The 14,315-nt window shown below is 36.4% G+C and overlaps 1 protein-coding gene across 5 annotated transcripts in view; it reads left to right on the top strand.

The window, feature by feature from the left end:
- The window catches only part of LOC131431744 (klarsicht protein), a 627,074-nt gene extending 615,038 nt beyond the window's left edge, over positions 1 to 12,036 (top strand). For all 5 annotated transcript variants that reach the window (XM_058597617.1, XM_058597616.1, XM_058597621.1 and 2 more), the window contains 5 exons: positions 350 to 519; positions 9,649 to 9,941; positions 10,011 to 10,230; positions 10,302 to 10,681; positions 10,746 to 12,036. In XM_058597617.1, coding sequence (XP_058453600.1) covers positions 350 to 519; positions 9,649 to 9,941; positions 10,011 to 10,230; positions 10,302 to 10,681; positions 10,746 to 11,130 — 1,448 coding nt within the window. In that variant the 3' untranslated portion in view covers positions 11,131 to 12,036. The remainder of the gene's footprint in view (positions 1 to 349; positions 520 to 9,648; positions 9,942 to 10,010; positions 10,231 to 10,301; positions 10,682 to 10,745) is intronic.
- Positions 12,037 to 14,315: the final 2,279 nt, after the last annotated feature.

Here is a 14,315-nt window from a genome sequence, read left to right on the forward strand (position 1 = left end):
TGATTGTGTTGTGTGTTTTTTTTTTGCACTGACCCGCGCACGACTTTGTTGACAGTTTCGGTTGCTAGGATGCGTGTTGGCGGAGATTTGTGTTGTTTGTGACAGTTTGTAATCAATAGGGATGAGGAAAATAGAATCGTATCGATCGTACAGCAAATCGATCAGCGTCAGCACCACGCGACGAACGGTCCAGAAATGTCACGCCGAAGTACAGACGGACAAACTTGCCGGTAAACTGTCACGATTGAACTGTGTTCTAGAACTTGTGTGAAAGATGATATCCAATCGAGGCTAAATCGGTGATCAATTTCTATCAATTTGTTGATTGTGCTTTTTTTTTTCCTCTTAGATACCGTTCTCTGCTGGGAGAACCTGCTAAGCTGGAGTGAGCGAAGACAAGTCACCACCCGCTTCCAGTCGGAGATTCTATCGCAGAAGGATGTTCTGGAAGATCTGGGCTGCAAGGCGTTCGATTTCTCGTCGGAGGCACACATACAGCTTGCCATCGATCAGTTGAAGGTAGGTTTTGTTTTGATAATCAATTACTGAAAAATGACATTGTTCTCCGTTACGGTCAGCGGTTAAAAAGTATGGGTGGGAAAAATCCGAGCAATTAAGTAAATGACTCCGCCGCATTCCACGGCACAATCTCGGCTCTGTCGAATGATGCAATACACGTATTTTCGAGACGCGCCCTAAGATAACACGTATGACTCGTACTCGCCGTACATCAGCACCGCCGCAGCAGCAGTAGTCCTATGAAATGATGGCCTTTTATGACCGCGAGAAGGCTGTTTTCGAAAGCGAAATTTAAAACACCAGACTACCCAGATTGCAACTCGCGTCAAACCGAACAAATCTGTTTCGTGGTTAGATTTATGATCAGCAGTAGGCCATGAAGTGTGAACCATTTAGCTAGCGGGCGGAAATTGGGCAAATCATTTGTCTGGTTGGTGGCTGGCGACGGTTTTGATTGTTGCGCACGCCAAACACAGGGAAATTAGTATTCCGCAAAAGTGTCGCACTTAATTCAGTTGGCGGTTCAATGCTGCAGAGCCAAATCGGAATAAAAATGCCGTTTAGTAACGCACTCAATTTGTTTTGGCTCGCTTTTTACAGCTATAGACTATGCTAGTAAACTTGGCCAACAGGTAGATTTCTGTAATCAAATAGGTTTTGTCAATTTTTGTCTTTTGTTTCGAGCATCTGCACCTGAAATCGTAATCTCGATTTTTCTACTCACGAGCACAATTTTGACTCCTCAAAATGAAAGTGAAGAACAAGGCATTAAACAACGGTAGTGTCCAAAACTTTTCGCACCTCAAAAAGGTCCCAATGCAAAATTGGAGCCAAATTGTATCCCCACGTCTCACAGTGGTCCAAAACTGGAAAAAAGACGGTCAAAAGTCTGTACTGACTTTCACTGACTTTTAAGAGCTAACGTGTCTTCGAAGAAGTTTTACAAGATAATATTACGCTTCTTTTGAAAGTAGCACCTTAATTTTTGGTAAGGGAGTAGCACCAATTTCGAATAAAAATAATTTTTTTTTTCACAAAAAAATTTTTTTTTTGTTTCGGTTATAGAGGTTTTAACCTTAGGGTCATTCGCCTCTTCGGGCCAGAAAAACTCTGACCCTATGTGCGGGGTTGGGAATCGAACCCAGGTGGGCTGCGTGAAAGGCATCGACTTGCCCATTACGCTACACCCGTCCCCCAAAAAATGTTTTTTTTTATCTCATTTTGAAGAAAAAAACATTTGAAGTATTTTTGCTGAAGATGTAATAGAGAAATAGTGTAAAAAAATTATTTTTTGAGATATATTCACTTTATTTTAAAAACAGTTTTATAATATAAAAATAATATTTATAAAAAAAGGTAAAACATTTGATTCTCCCTCTATTACCTAAGTATCTACTATAAAGTGCGCATAAATACGCCTAAACAAGCTCATGCTTGCACGCGCAACTTAAGCAAATTGTTGGGATTTTTATTTTGTTTACTTTTTGACAATTAAGTGGAACTCGATGCAATTTTTTTAGGCCTTTTCAAAGTGGGTTTTAAATATTGAAAATCCGAAAAATTATCAAAAGTTCAACACATATTAAAAAATGGAAAAATGTTTTCCAAACAAAATATGAAAAAGTATTGTAAAAGTACAAACCTTCACGAAGAGATTTCAATTTTAAACGTGTAAATAAATTGAGTTATTGCGAAGCAACACGTTTTTTAATACGATATGTTGATCGGGCGACGCTCACTTAGAGATGTGCGAAGCAGCTCATACCGGTGAGCAGCTCCGAACCGATCAGCTCACTAAAGGGAATCGATTCAATGTATCAGCTCATCAGCTCATTTAAATTGAACTGCAGTTTTGTTTTGAGCACCGTTTTTCTTTCATATGCATGATCGAAATCATTGATGCACAAAGAACAATGCTATGCGAACTAACTTGTCTGCGAATTATTATTATGTCACATTTGAGAATATCTGCAAAAGTGGCATCCCTGAATGTACCTTAGCCTACTGAGTGAGAGGTAAGATTTCTTATTGACAATAATGGCTCATTCAATCTGTTAAAGAAGGATAAATACACATGTGATGTGATGTGATGTGAAGTGAAGCCACCATCAGTTCAAGGACTTGCCAGTGGATGCGGGTAGACTTACAGTAGCCCCGATATGACTCATCCATTCACCTTCTTACTATAGCTGTTACCAAAAAGCGAACAAAAAGGGTTGGGCGGATATGTAAGTAGAGTTACTTACTCGTATTCCGCGGGAATAAAAGATGCTCTTCCAACCATAATATCCAGTGCATGGATGAAGCATATCGCTATACATGCTTGAACCCGCCTGATGGTTTGTTTGAGAAGGGCGCGTCAGACTCATGTCAAACCTTCAGAAGGAAACAAGTTTCCTTCAAGTGACTTGGGCTGGCTATCCACAATCCCTCGTCCAGTCATCAATTCGTCCGATGCCCTGATGCTCCCTACCCTTTACGCCCCGTGCAAAATGTTTTATATTGAAAAATACAATGAAACATAGTGTAATGAAATTAATATAACATAAAATAATATAATAGATTACAAAATAATACAACACAACATAATATAATATAATATAATATTATATAATATAATATAATATAATATAATATAATATAATATAATATAATATAATATAATATAATATAATATGATATAATATAATATAATATAATATAATATAATATAATATAATATAATATATTTCAATTTAATATAATATAATACAATGTCATACAATATAATATAATATATCATAAAACAATATATAAAATATCATTCAATGTAGAGTGTCAGTTATGCTCTTCTATCTTCGCAATTCTGCAGGAAGTAGAATATTTCTCTTCTAATAACAATAATAATATCCACATCTATAAAAATAATATATGTTATTATTATTGATGACAAATTAATAATAATAACAATAAATATAATAATGAAAATGATAATACAGTACAATGAAATATATAATAAATAATATAATGAATAAAATGATATGTTGCGATATGCTATGATATTATATTACTTGAATCTATATGTCATTTCTCATCCTCTCATTCTGCCATCAACGCATTTCCTCGACCAATTGTCACCACAGACTCACGTGTAGGCATGAAACAGGAACCAGTGAGGACCAAGCTCACCTTGTGACGACCTTGATATTTAGTGAAAATTTACTTTAAAAATGATAACTTATAAGGAAAACAAATTTATATTTTGCGCAGAGGTACGTAATACTACTCATAATAAACCCTATAATCTAATATAATATAATATAATATAATATAATATAATATAATATAATATAATATAGTATAATATAATACAACATAATGCAATACAATATAACATAATATAGTAGAATACAATATAATATAATATAATAAAATATAATATAATATAATACAATATAATATGTTATAATGCAATGCAGTATAATACCATAATAACATAAAATAGTGTAAGACGAAAATATATGAAACAATATGCTATGATATAATATAACAGTTAATGTCGCAGTGTAAGTTACGCTCTTCTAATAATAAAAATATTAATAATAAAAAAAAAATAATACATGATGTAATAAACAACAGAATTATATGTTATAATATACTATGATAAACATTGCACTTTAGGATGGGCTTCAACCTACAAGCCATTTCGCACCCTCTCATTCTGCTACTAACGCAGAAGGCGATAGCACCCAGTCGACGCCGTTCTATTGACCAAATGTCATCATAGACGCTCGGGGAGGCATGAGATAGGGACTTGTGAGGACTTAGTTATCTCACCATTTGACGACCTGTTAAAGAAGGATAAATACACATTTGGAAAAACGAACAAAAGCTCATGCACCCATTTCTTCTCATTTATAACTCTCTCTTCAAGAGCCGAAGATCCGTAGCTTGTTTCCACCTTACCAGCAGGGATGCGAGGTCATTATTTAAAAAAATCTGTGATCAAGCTAAAACCCTGTCTGTGCAAAATCTGTGCACGTTTCCCCGTTTCCATAATAGCTCGGAATCATTTTGGTAAGCAAAAAAGAGGTCTCACTATTTCCTAACGCTCTGTAATTTTTGGTGCTAAACTGTGATCAATTTCAAAAATCTGTGATCGATTTCAGAATCTGTGTAAAACTGTGACCATTTTCAGAAATCTGTGCCATTTTTTAAATCTGTGCAAAAAGTTGAAAATCTGTAAAACACAGATTAATCTGTGAGCTTGGCATCCCTGCTTACCAGTGCGGTGAAATGGTGAGCTGCGGTTCTTTTAAAGAGAGCTGTGAGCTATCAGCTCATTTTAAAGATTCGATTCACTGGAATAGCTCAGGAGCGAATTGCCCATCTCTACGCTCACTGCAAAAGTGAGTTACAGAAATAGCAGACGCGCGTGACACCCTCCTTTTCTTAATCATGCATGGTTTCAGCACGGCCATAGTGAAAATGAGTCACACGAATAGTACTCAGGATATTCTTATTATAAAATAAATTTTATTAGGAATATAATTTCCTAAAAGTATTGTAAAAGTTTGCTGCATTAAGTTGCATATTTCGCTTCGGTACAAGGTTTCCTATGTAAAAATAGGTAAAATGATGTATAATTTTTTCATAAAAGAATAAAACTATGCGTTACCTTCTACAAAATTATGGGATTTTATATTTTCTACAATTATTCCAAATAAAGTATGTATGAAAAACTAACTTGAAACAAGTTATGATTACAAAACAAGTTTTAAGGGGGTTGTCATAATTCAATAACTAAAACTAGCTTTGGAATGGCCTAAAAAAAAGTTCCATCGAGTTTCACTTAGAATTTTTTGTATAGTATTGAGCATATCTTTTCCTATAAATTTTGTAAAAATCAGCTGCATAAAGTTGCATATTTCGCTTCGGTGTAAGTTTTTATCATATGTAAAAAAAGGTAAAATGATGTATAACTTTGCCAGGAAACAACAAACCTATTCACTACCTTCAACAAAAATATGGGATATTTTTTTTTCTTCAATTATTCCAAACAAAGTATGCATAAAAAATAACTTGAAACAAGATTTGAATAAAAAATTGATTTTAGGGGTTTGCCACAAAAACGCTTTGTATATCCGAAACGGTGCGATCTACACTTTTGGTATATTTGACAAAGTAAATTATTATCAATATTTCTAAAAGTTTGTCGAAGAAACCAATTTTGTATCTCTTTAGAAAAAAAAAAAAGTTATGGTTAAATTTTTTGTCAAAGTAGGCCATGAACAACTGGGGATAGAATCAAATTACGCGGTATATATTTGTAAATAATTCCTTAAAAGCAACTATATGCATTAAAAGAACGGTTTTTCAGCTAGTGATTTTTGTCCACGTTTGTATTGATTCGAACCACTGTGCGTCGGTCAAAGTTTCCCGATACCCGAAAATTACCAAAGAGAAAAGTGCACGAAATTTCACGCACAGACACAACTGAAGTATTATTAAGAATCAGCTCTAGATATCTGAGGTTGTCATTGAAATAATTGCTCGAATCTGAAAAAAAAAGTTTCTGTTTTGCCTTTCTCTATAGAAAGGTATTAGAATTGCTGGAAAAACCTACTTTCGAACGGAGCCTCGGAGACCCATAGTGTTATATACCATTCGACTCAGTTCGACGAGATCGGAAAATGTCTGGGTGTGTGTGCACTTTTAGAAGATATTTGAACACGCTCAATTTTCTCAGAGATGGCTGAACCGATTTTAACAAACTTATGCTCGTTTGAAAGCTACTGTCGGGCCATTGATCAAGTTCGAAGATCAAATGGCTGAGACTTTTGGTTCCGGAGATATGATCGTATAAGTGACGTAACCGATAAAAAGTGTTGTATTTGAACGCGCTCAATTTTCTCGGAGATGGCTGAACCGATTTTAACAAACTTGGGCTCGTTTGAAAGCTACTGCCGGGCCATTGATCAAGTTCGAAGATCAAATGGCTGTGACTTTTGGTTCCGGAGATATGATGGTATAAGTGACGTAACCGACAAAACACGTTGATTTTTACCGCTCTTATATATAAGGGTGCCAAAATTTTGGGATCACCTCTATTTTCGTTAAGCTCTAGTGCTCAAAAGTTTAAGCACCTCGAAAATAGCCTTCATGCAAAATTTGAGCTAAATCGGACATGCTTAAGGGGTGCTGCCCGGTGGTAAAGGTTTGACAATTTTCGATCTTGAAAAAGCTCCATAGGGGGGAGTACATGAAATTTCCAAAATCGAAAAAATTTTTTGATGCCAAAACTCTTAAAACTGCATAAAACATCGAAATTTAGTGTCATCTCAAAAAAATTTTTTTTTGAAAAAATCAACTTTCTGGGACTTAGAAAAATTTTCATATTTTTTCTAAGTCCCAAAAAGTCGACTTTTTCAAAAATTTTTTTTCGAGATGACACTAAATCTCGACGTTTCATGCAATTCTAAGCCTTTTGGCATCAAAATTTTTTTTTCGATTTCGAAAATTTCATGTACTCCCCCCTATGGTGATTTTTCAAGATATATGAAAATTCCACTAAGTGGACTAAGAAGGCTTTTTTTTTAGATTAACATCACTGATTACAAATAGGCAACGCAAATGTCAAGCACTAGTTTGGAAAAATGATGCTGACTGTGTGACATAAAACACTGAAGCTTGCTTTTGTGAACTACTCAAATCAATCTGAATCAATTGGTGTCAAAATTAGTATCCGAAATTTTTTAATAAAAGTATGAAATATATTTTCATGAAACTGTTATGAAAGAAGAGAAAGGCATTATCACACCACTAAGTGGATTAAGAAGGGTTTTTGTTTTGTTGTTAAATTTACCAAATTAACTGTACAGTAAAATTTTAAATTCAAAACGAAAGGTAACAAAAACGACCCAAAAGTTTTTAAACGTCGAAATCATTCAAAACTGGTTCTAAAAATATCGTGTGTTGTCTTATAGTTGGCATTAGGTCATTTCAAAAAAAAATTCGAACTTTTTGAGCCTGAGAGTATAATACAGGGTGATTTTTTAAGAGCTTGAGAACTTTTTTAAACAATAAAACGCATAAAATTTGCAAAATTTCATCGGTTCTTTATTTTAAACGTTAGATTGGTACATGACATTTACTTTTTGAAGATAATTTCATTTAAATGTTGACCGCGGCTGCGTCTTAGGTGGTCCATTCGGAAAGTCCAATTTTGGGCAACTTTTTCGAGCATTTCGGCCGGAATAGCCCGAATTTCTTCGGAAATGTTGTCTTCCAAAGCTGGAATAGTTACTGGCTTATTTCTGTAGACTTTAGACTTGACGTAGCCCCACAAAAAATAGTCTAAAGGCGTCAAATCGCATGATCTTGGTGGCCAACTTACCGGTCCATTTCTTGAGATGAATTGTTCTCCGAAGTTTTCCCTCAAAATGACCATAGAATCGCGAGCTGTGTGGCATGTAGCGCCATCTTGTTGAAACCACATGTCAACCAAGTTCAGTTCTTCCATTTTTGGCAACAAAAAGTTTGTTAGCATCGAACGATAGCGATCGCCATTCACTGTAACGTTGCGTCCAACAGCATCTTTGAAAAAATACGGTCCAATGATTCCACCAGCGTACAAACCACACCAAACAGTGCATTTTTCGGGATGCATGGGCAGTTCTTGAACGGCTTCTGGTTGCTCTTCACTCCAAATGCGGCAATTTTGCTTATTTACGTAGCCATTCAACCAGAAATGAGCCTCATCGCTGAACAAAATTTGTCGATAAAAAAGCGGACTTTCCGAATGGACCACCTAAGACGCAGCCGCGGTCAACATTTAAATGAAATTATCTTCAAAAAGTAAATGTCATGTACCAATCTAACGTTTAAAATAAAGAACCGATGAGATTTTGCAAATTTTATGCGTTTTATTGTTTAAAAAAGTTCTCAAGCTCTTAAAAAATCACCCTGTAGTTCAATGTTTTGTTTTGTCGCAATTACTAATTAATAAGATGAATGAAGGACCAAAGATAGGATGAAAAACAATCCTTTGAGAAGGAATTAGGAGCAGAGTAGTGAACATATCATAAGTGGTTTTAGCTGATTTTTTTAGCATTATTTTTATTTCCAAGGAATGTGAATCAATTCTCCATGTGGAGCAAGGCGAATTAAGCAAAAATATGAAAAAATCATAGAGATTTTAGTGGCTTAATCAGGTTTTTAAGGTAACGTCCCTACAAATGAGATGAAGTAGGAAGCCCTTACCCTAAATATTACTCTGCTCATGCGGGTGACAATTCAATGTACTCTGTTTAGCTCTTTTAGCTGTTAATTCAACCCGACGAATATCACTTTAAGTTTCTTTGCTTGTCGGAGACAAGGGCTTAATAAGTTATGCTTTAACTGAGTAGCGAATTCTTTGAAATGGGCTTATAAATAATTTCGATCATCAACATGATTATGATAGTCATGTCAACTCATATCAGATTTTCATAAACTTGAACTCAAATGAAAGGTCTGATAGTCCATAAACATTTTTTTTTCAACTCATAAAAAGGACAATTGCAAAAACCGTATAGGATCTTCTAAGTTGTGCTCAAAACTGTTTTAGTTCATAGTTCGTATTAGTTGATAGTTGTTGAATGAATCCAATTTCACTATGCCGGTAAAATGGTTAAAATTTTTAAAACGTAACTTACTCCATTTGCTCATATATGGTTGAAACTATTTTCTCTTTTATGCAAAAAAAATCTTTGAATCTCATTTCTAAACTTTTTTTTTATTTTCTAGTATTTTGATGAATCTTGATGTAATATATATGAGATAAGGAATAATGTGAAAGTAAATCTAGTGATAACGTGATCCCTAATAGATCTAACTCGTTTCCGCTGAAAAGTTTCTGATTTGACAAGCGATTTACAACTGTGGATAGTAATTATTGGAGTACCGAAGTGTAATGCCTAACATTATCCTTTATTCTGTTTACCAGGGTATTATAAATTGCTTTTGTTCAGATAAGTCGTAGTCAGCTAAATGATTATGAGAAATCAACAGTAATTTTAGTTGAAATAGCCTAGACAAGAAACAACGAGTTTTCCTTGTAACTGCTATTTTTTAAACTTTTCTTTGGTTTATTCTTTTCAACAATTACAGAACGAACGCAAAGTGCTGCAGAACCAGCGGCCCAAAATGTTGACGTTGAACGCGACCGTCCACAGCTGGGTTTCGGCTCAGGAGCTGCAGCGAAAGGAACTGTTGGACGAGACGTCGATCGAAGCCCAGCTGGAGCAGTTCGAACGGGACAAAAATTTCAGCAAATGTGCGGATCAAAAATGTGGTGCCTGTTACGATTGTCTGAACGAGCTTCGTGAGGATTGCAGCATCAACCGGGAGCTGAAGGAGGGCATCAATCAACTGTACAGCACCTGGGATGAGGCGGAAGTGAGGTTAGTTGAGTTAGCGATTGGGTTTGAAGCCGAGTGGTTCTGTTGTACTAAAACCTGACTCTCTTGTAGAATAAGAAATCGAATTGAGAATCTTACCAGCTCGATGATGACCTGGAAGCAGCTGGAGGACGGTTTGAGTGATTTCAAGGACATTCTCGACCGTGATCGTGGGAAACTTCAGGGGATTGAAGGGGCCCTGCAAAGCGGGGCCGGAAGAACCGACGAAATGGTCAATAGTGTCAAGGAAGTGGTTAAAGCTCTGTCCGAGAATGTTGAGCCGCTTTTTCAGGTACCGAATAAATCTAGTAGAGTTTTTTTTTTGTTATGCGTGTGTCACAAAAGAGTTCTTTTTCCCCTCAGGAACATAATGTTTCGATTCCGGTCAATCTTAAGCTCTCGTCGAGTGGGTCTCTGTCTGATAGTGGCATTTCCGATGGTGGTGGCATGTCTGACGGTAGCCTGTCTGAGCGCGAGAAGCGACTGAGTGCCCTGAAGCGGCTCGTCAAACAGCTGGAGGTGGCACTGGCCCCAGGAAGTGAGGCCATGCAGACGATCACCAAGCGGTTGGAAATGGCCGAGCATGATTTGCGATCACTGCAGAACACCTGCCGGAAGATCATCATGAACGAAAAGGATGGTCCCAGTCGAAACGGAGACATCGATCAGCACGACGAGGGAAGTAACTTCAGCAACAACAACGACTCGAGCGTTAAAAACAAGAACAAAAATAAGCATGGAAGGTAATTTTTAAAATTTGATAAATTGGTTCTCAAAAGCACAATTCAAATTTCGATTATTCTCTAGCAAAAAGAACCGCAACTCAAGTCCCGGCAAGTCCCGGCTGCAGCCGTCGCTGGCAGAAACCGATTCCGAGGAAAACCACCTTTACCAGGAAGTACAAAAGGAAGCCCTAGGCGAACAGCAGCAGCGCGCCCGCGATCAGCAGGAACATTTCCAACGGACGGCGGCCACTGCCCAGTTGGGACTGATTCAAACCACCAAGTTGAAACTGTCCCAGAACCGTTGGGTTTGGCGGATTACCAAGATTGCCGTTCCGGTGCAGTTGGCCCTGGTGCTGGTGATGTGTGCGGCCTGTTTCTTCGAACCGCACTGCTGCGATGCCCTCAATACCTATTCGATGAGTTTTACGCCCCAGTTGCGCTACATCAAGGGACCGCCACCGGTTTGAGCAGTCAAAAAAAGGGGCCAATGAGGGAACGTGGGTGCAGTTTTCCTTCGCGCAAAGCGGGGGGAAAGCGAATGTTTTGTTTATTCTTTTTCCTTTTAAACGGATAATTTTTATATCCTGGAGATATAGCAGTCGTGCATTACTTAGTGTTTAAGAAGAGACCATTTTTATCAAATCATATTTATAAACATAATCAGATTTATTTTCTTTATTTGTTTAGACTAGAAAACAAAAACAGAGTACCGTGTGAATCTAAATCGACTTAAAAAAGGACACAGACGCAGAACAAACAGCATCTTGCAAAAGGTAATTTTCTTCTTCGTTTAAACTTGCCACAGAATGAGTGAAACCAACGAATGTGCCTTCTGCAAATTTACCACCACAAACTACAAAAAAACAACAAAAAAGCAACCTTAAGAGTAAGAGTTTGTTTATGAAACATTCACGCTCTTGAAAATAGCATTATAGATTGATAAACCTACAACTAAAATACACGTTCCTTCGAGTACACTAGAAGAAAAATTTCTGCCTGCTTGCAGTTCGATTTGTCGGGGGGGAAAATCCCCCAACGAAAAATTTAAATTAAAACTTTTTTATGTTCTAGAAAATAAAACAAAACACTATCTATCCTTGGCGTTAGTACCCAAAAACGGCGGAACCCTATCAGTTGTAAATTTATGCTATCGTTTACTAAATACCGGATTTTCCCTACGTAGGACTAGTTTTTTTTTTCTGTGTAAATCGTACATTCTACTACTACTTCTAATGTTTTGTGTTCTAATTCCAACAAGGGACAAAATTTGAGTAACGCATTTTTTTCGCGTGTCCCTCCTTTCTAAGATAGTTCATCTTTAGCGCAGTGAACGGAACGGCAAATAAATGGAACATAAATGTTTATATTTTTAACCAGGGAAGCGTTGTTTTTACTATCCGAAATGATCCTGCTTTTGATCTACCGGAATTTGCGGAAAGGCATCAAAAGTGAATGTTTGCAAAAAGAAAAAAAAAACTCATCCTCGAACTAAAAAAAAAAACACTCAAGAAGTTGTTTATTCAACTATTTGAACTGTAGCCACGGAGTTGCTTCACTGTTTTTGCCATCACGGTTAGAGTTCGACTGATAGAGCAAATTTTATCTGCTGACCAGGGGTTTGGATGAACGAAGCAGTAAAGATGAGTATACATGCTTTACGGCGTGTGATATTCATGAATATATCTGCTTTACGAACTATGTCGCTTTTGAGGAAACGTGATCCTTGTTATTTCATTGGAAGAACTGTCCATGCACGGGAATGGAAGAGAGCGAAACATGTTTACGCATACCATCGTTTCTCCTTCTCTCGGTAAGAGAGAATGTCTCAACCCATGATTCATAGCAAGCAACTAGCCTCACTAGACTTGACAGTGCTAAGGATTGAATATTCGCCAAAACACTGATGACTGGTTGTCAACTATCGAATGCTTCTGCACATTCAACGGATATAATGAACCAACGAACAAAGAAAAAAAAACGAAACATGAACCAGATGGGAATGAGTTATGTGCCTGGGGTGGAATCATGTAAGGTGATAAGTGACTATCACCTCCTGGTTATAAAGAGGTGATCACCAGAATGTTTGGAATCACCGAAGGTGATCACCTTTACTATCACCATCACCGGTGTTTGAGCCAACTTCACTCCATTTATCACCTGTCAAGAAACGTCAATCGTTCAGGAGTAAAATATGGAAGTGGCGTATACCCATATAATATTCAAAATCTAAAACTTTATTCCTATAGTTTTTAATCCTTTTCATTAATTCGATTCATGTTGTAATACAAGTATTTTTTTAAATAAAACGCATGATGTTATATTAAAATTTTTTTTATATCTGAACTTATTTCCGTTACAATTCTTCCTAGTGATAGCTTTTTAAACATGCTAAAGAATTAATTTAAAAAAAATCATTATGAATGCAGTGCTTTGACTTACACAGCCTGTCACAATGTCGTGAATATAAAGTGACACTCATACGCAAGTTGTTACGACGTAGTATTTTGAACAGGCTACGGTGAAGTACTAAAATAATCTCTTACTTTTGGCATTAAAAATGCCTTACTCTTCACTATATGGGGCCGGGTGTCAATAAAAAGTTTCAAAAATAGTCGCGTAACCTTTTTGTGTCATAATTTTGCACGTTAATAACTCGGTCATTTGTTGATGGATTGTTATAATTTAACAACCAATCGATTCGGAAACTTTTAACTTAAACATGTATGATGACATCGTTTCAGTATTTCAATAGTATACTATTGAAAAAATGGTTGGAATCGACCTATGTTTTCATCCACCAATCCCCGTTATACAAAATGACGTCAACTTCTTGTTCGGCATAGGAGGCTTTGCGTCATGCATAAAAAACACCACATCGTTCTGCGTAGTATGAAGAGAAATCTATAAATATAGGCTGCACAATATTTCTTTGCCTAGTTGATGTTTGACTGTGAATGAAACAAGTAGCTCGTCCAGTGAGCTGATGACTGGATTGTATATGCGTTCGCTCGCTGGATTGTCGCTTTTGCTTTATGTGTTGGTGAAATTTCCTGCTGTCTGCACAACACCGCTTCGTGTTCGCTTGAATATCTTATATATCATCTAGCTATTGAAGAACCGAATCAGCGTGGTTATCGGTTCTTTTGAAATATCCCATGTATTAAGCAAATTGTTGGTCGATTTTGCCATTAAAAATGCCTTATATTTCGCTTCCCGAGGCTGGGTGTCAAATTAAAACATGCAAAACTAATCGCGTAATATTTTTCTGTCATAATTTTGAACGCTCATACCTCAGTCATTTGTTGATGGATTCATATAATTCAACAACCAATCGATTCGGAAACATTTAACTTAAACTTATGAGATAACGTCATTTGAATAATTCAATTGCATTCCTTCGAAAAATTTATTTGAAATGAGTATTTTATTTTGGTTCTCTGGTAACTATCAGGCTAATTTAGTATTAACGGCACTAGATCTAATTCGGATCTAATTTGCAGCGCTTGTTCCTCGATGATTTGTTAATGGGTTTTCCTCATTTAAATGATTCCAAAGCTTCAATATTGTAAGCTTAAAAATGTTTTAATTTGTCAACGGATCGGTTTGCATACTTAAATCTCCATTCCCATACGAACAAAACGTGACAATGTGA

Source organism: Malaya genurostris, chromosome 2 (assembly GCF_030247185.1).
Source record: "Malaya genurostris strain Urasoe2022 chromosome 2, Malgen_1.1, whole genome shotgun sequence".
Classification (NCBI taxonomy): domain Eukaryota; kingdom Metazoa; phylum Arthropoda; class Insecta; order Diptera; family Culicidae; genus Malaya; species Malaya genurostris.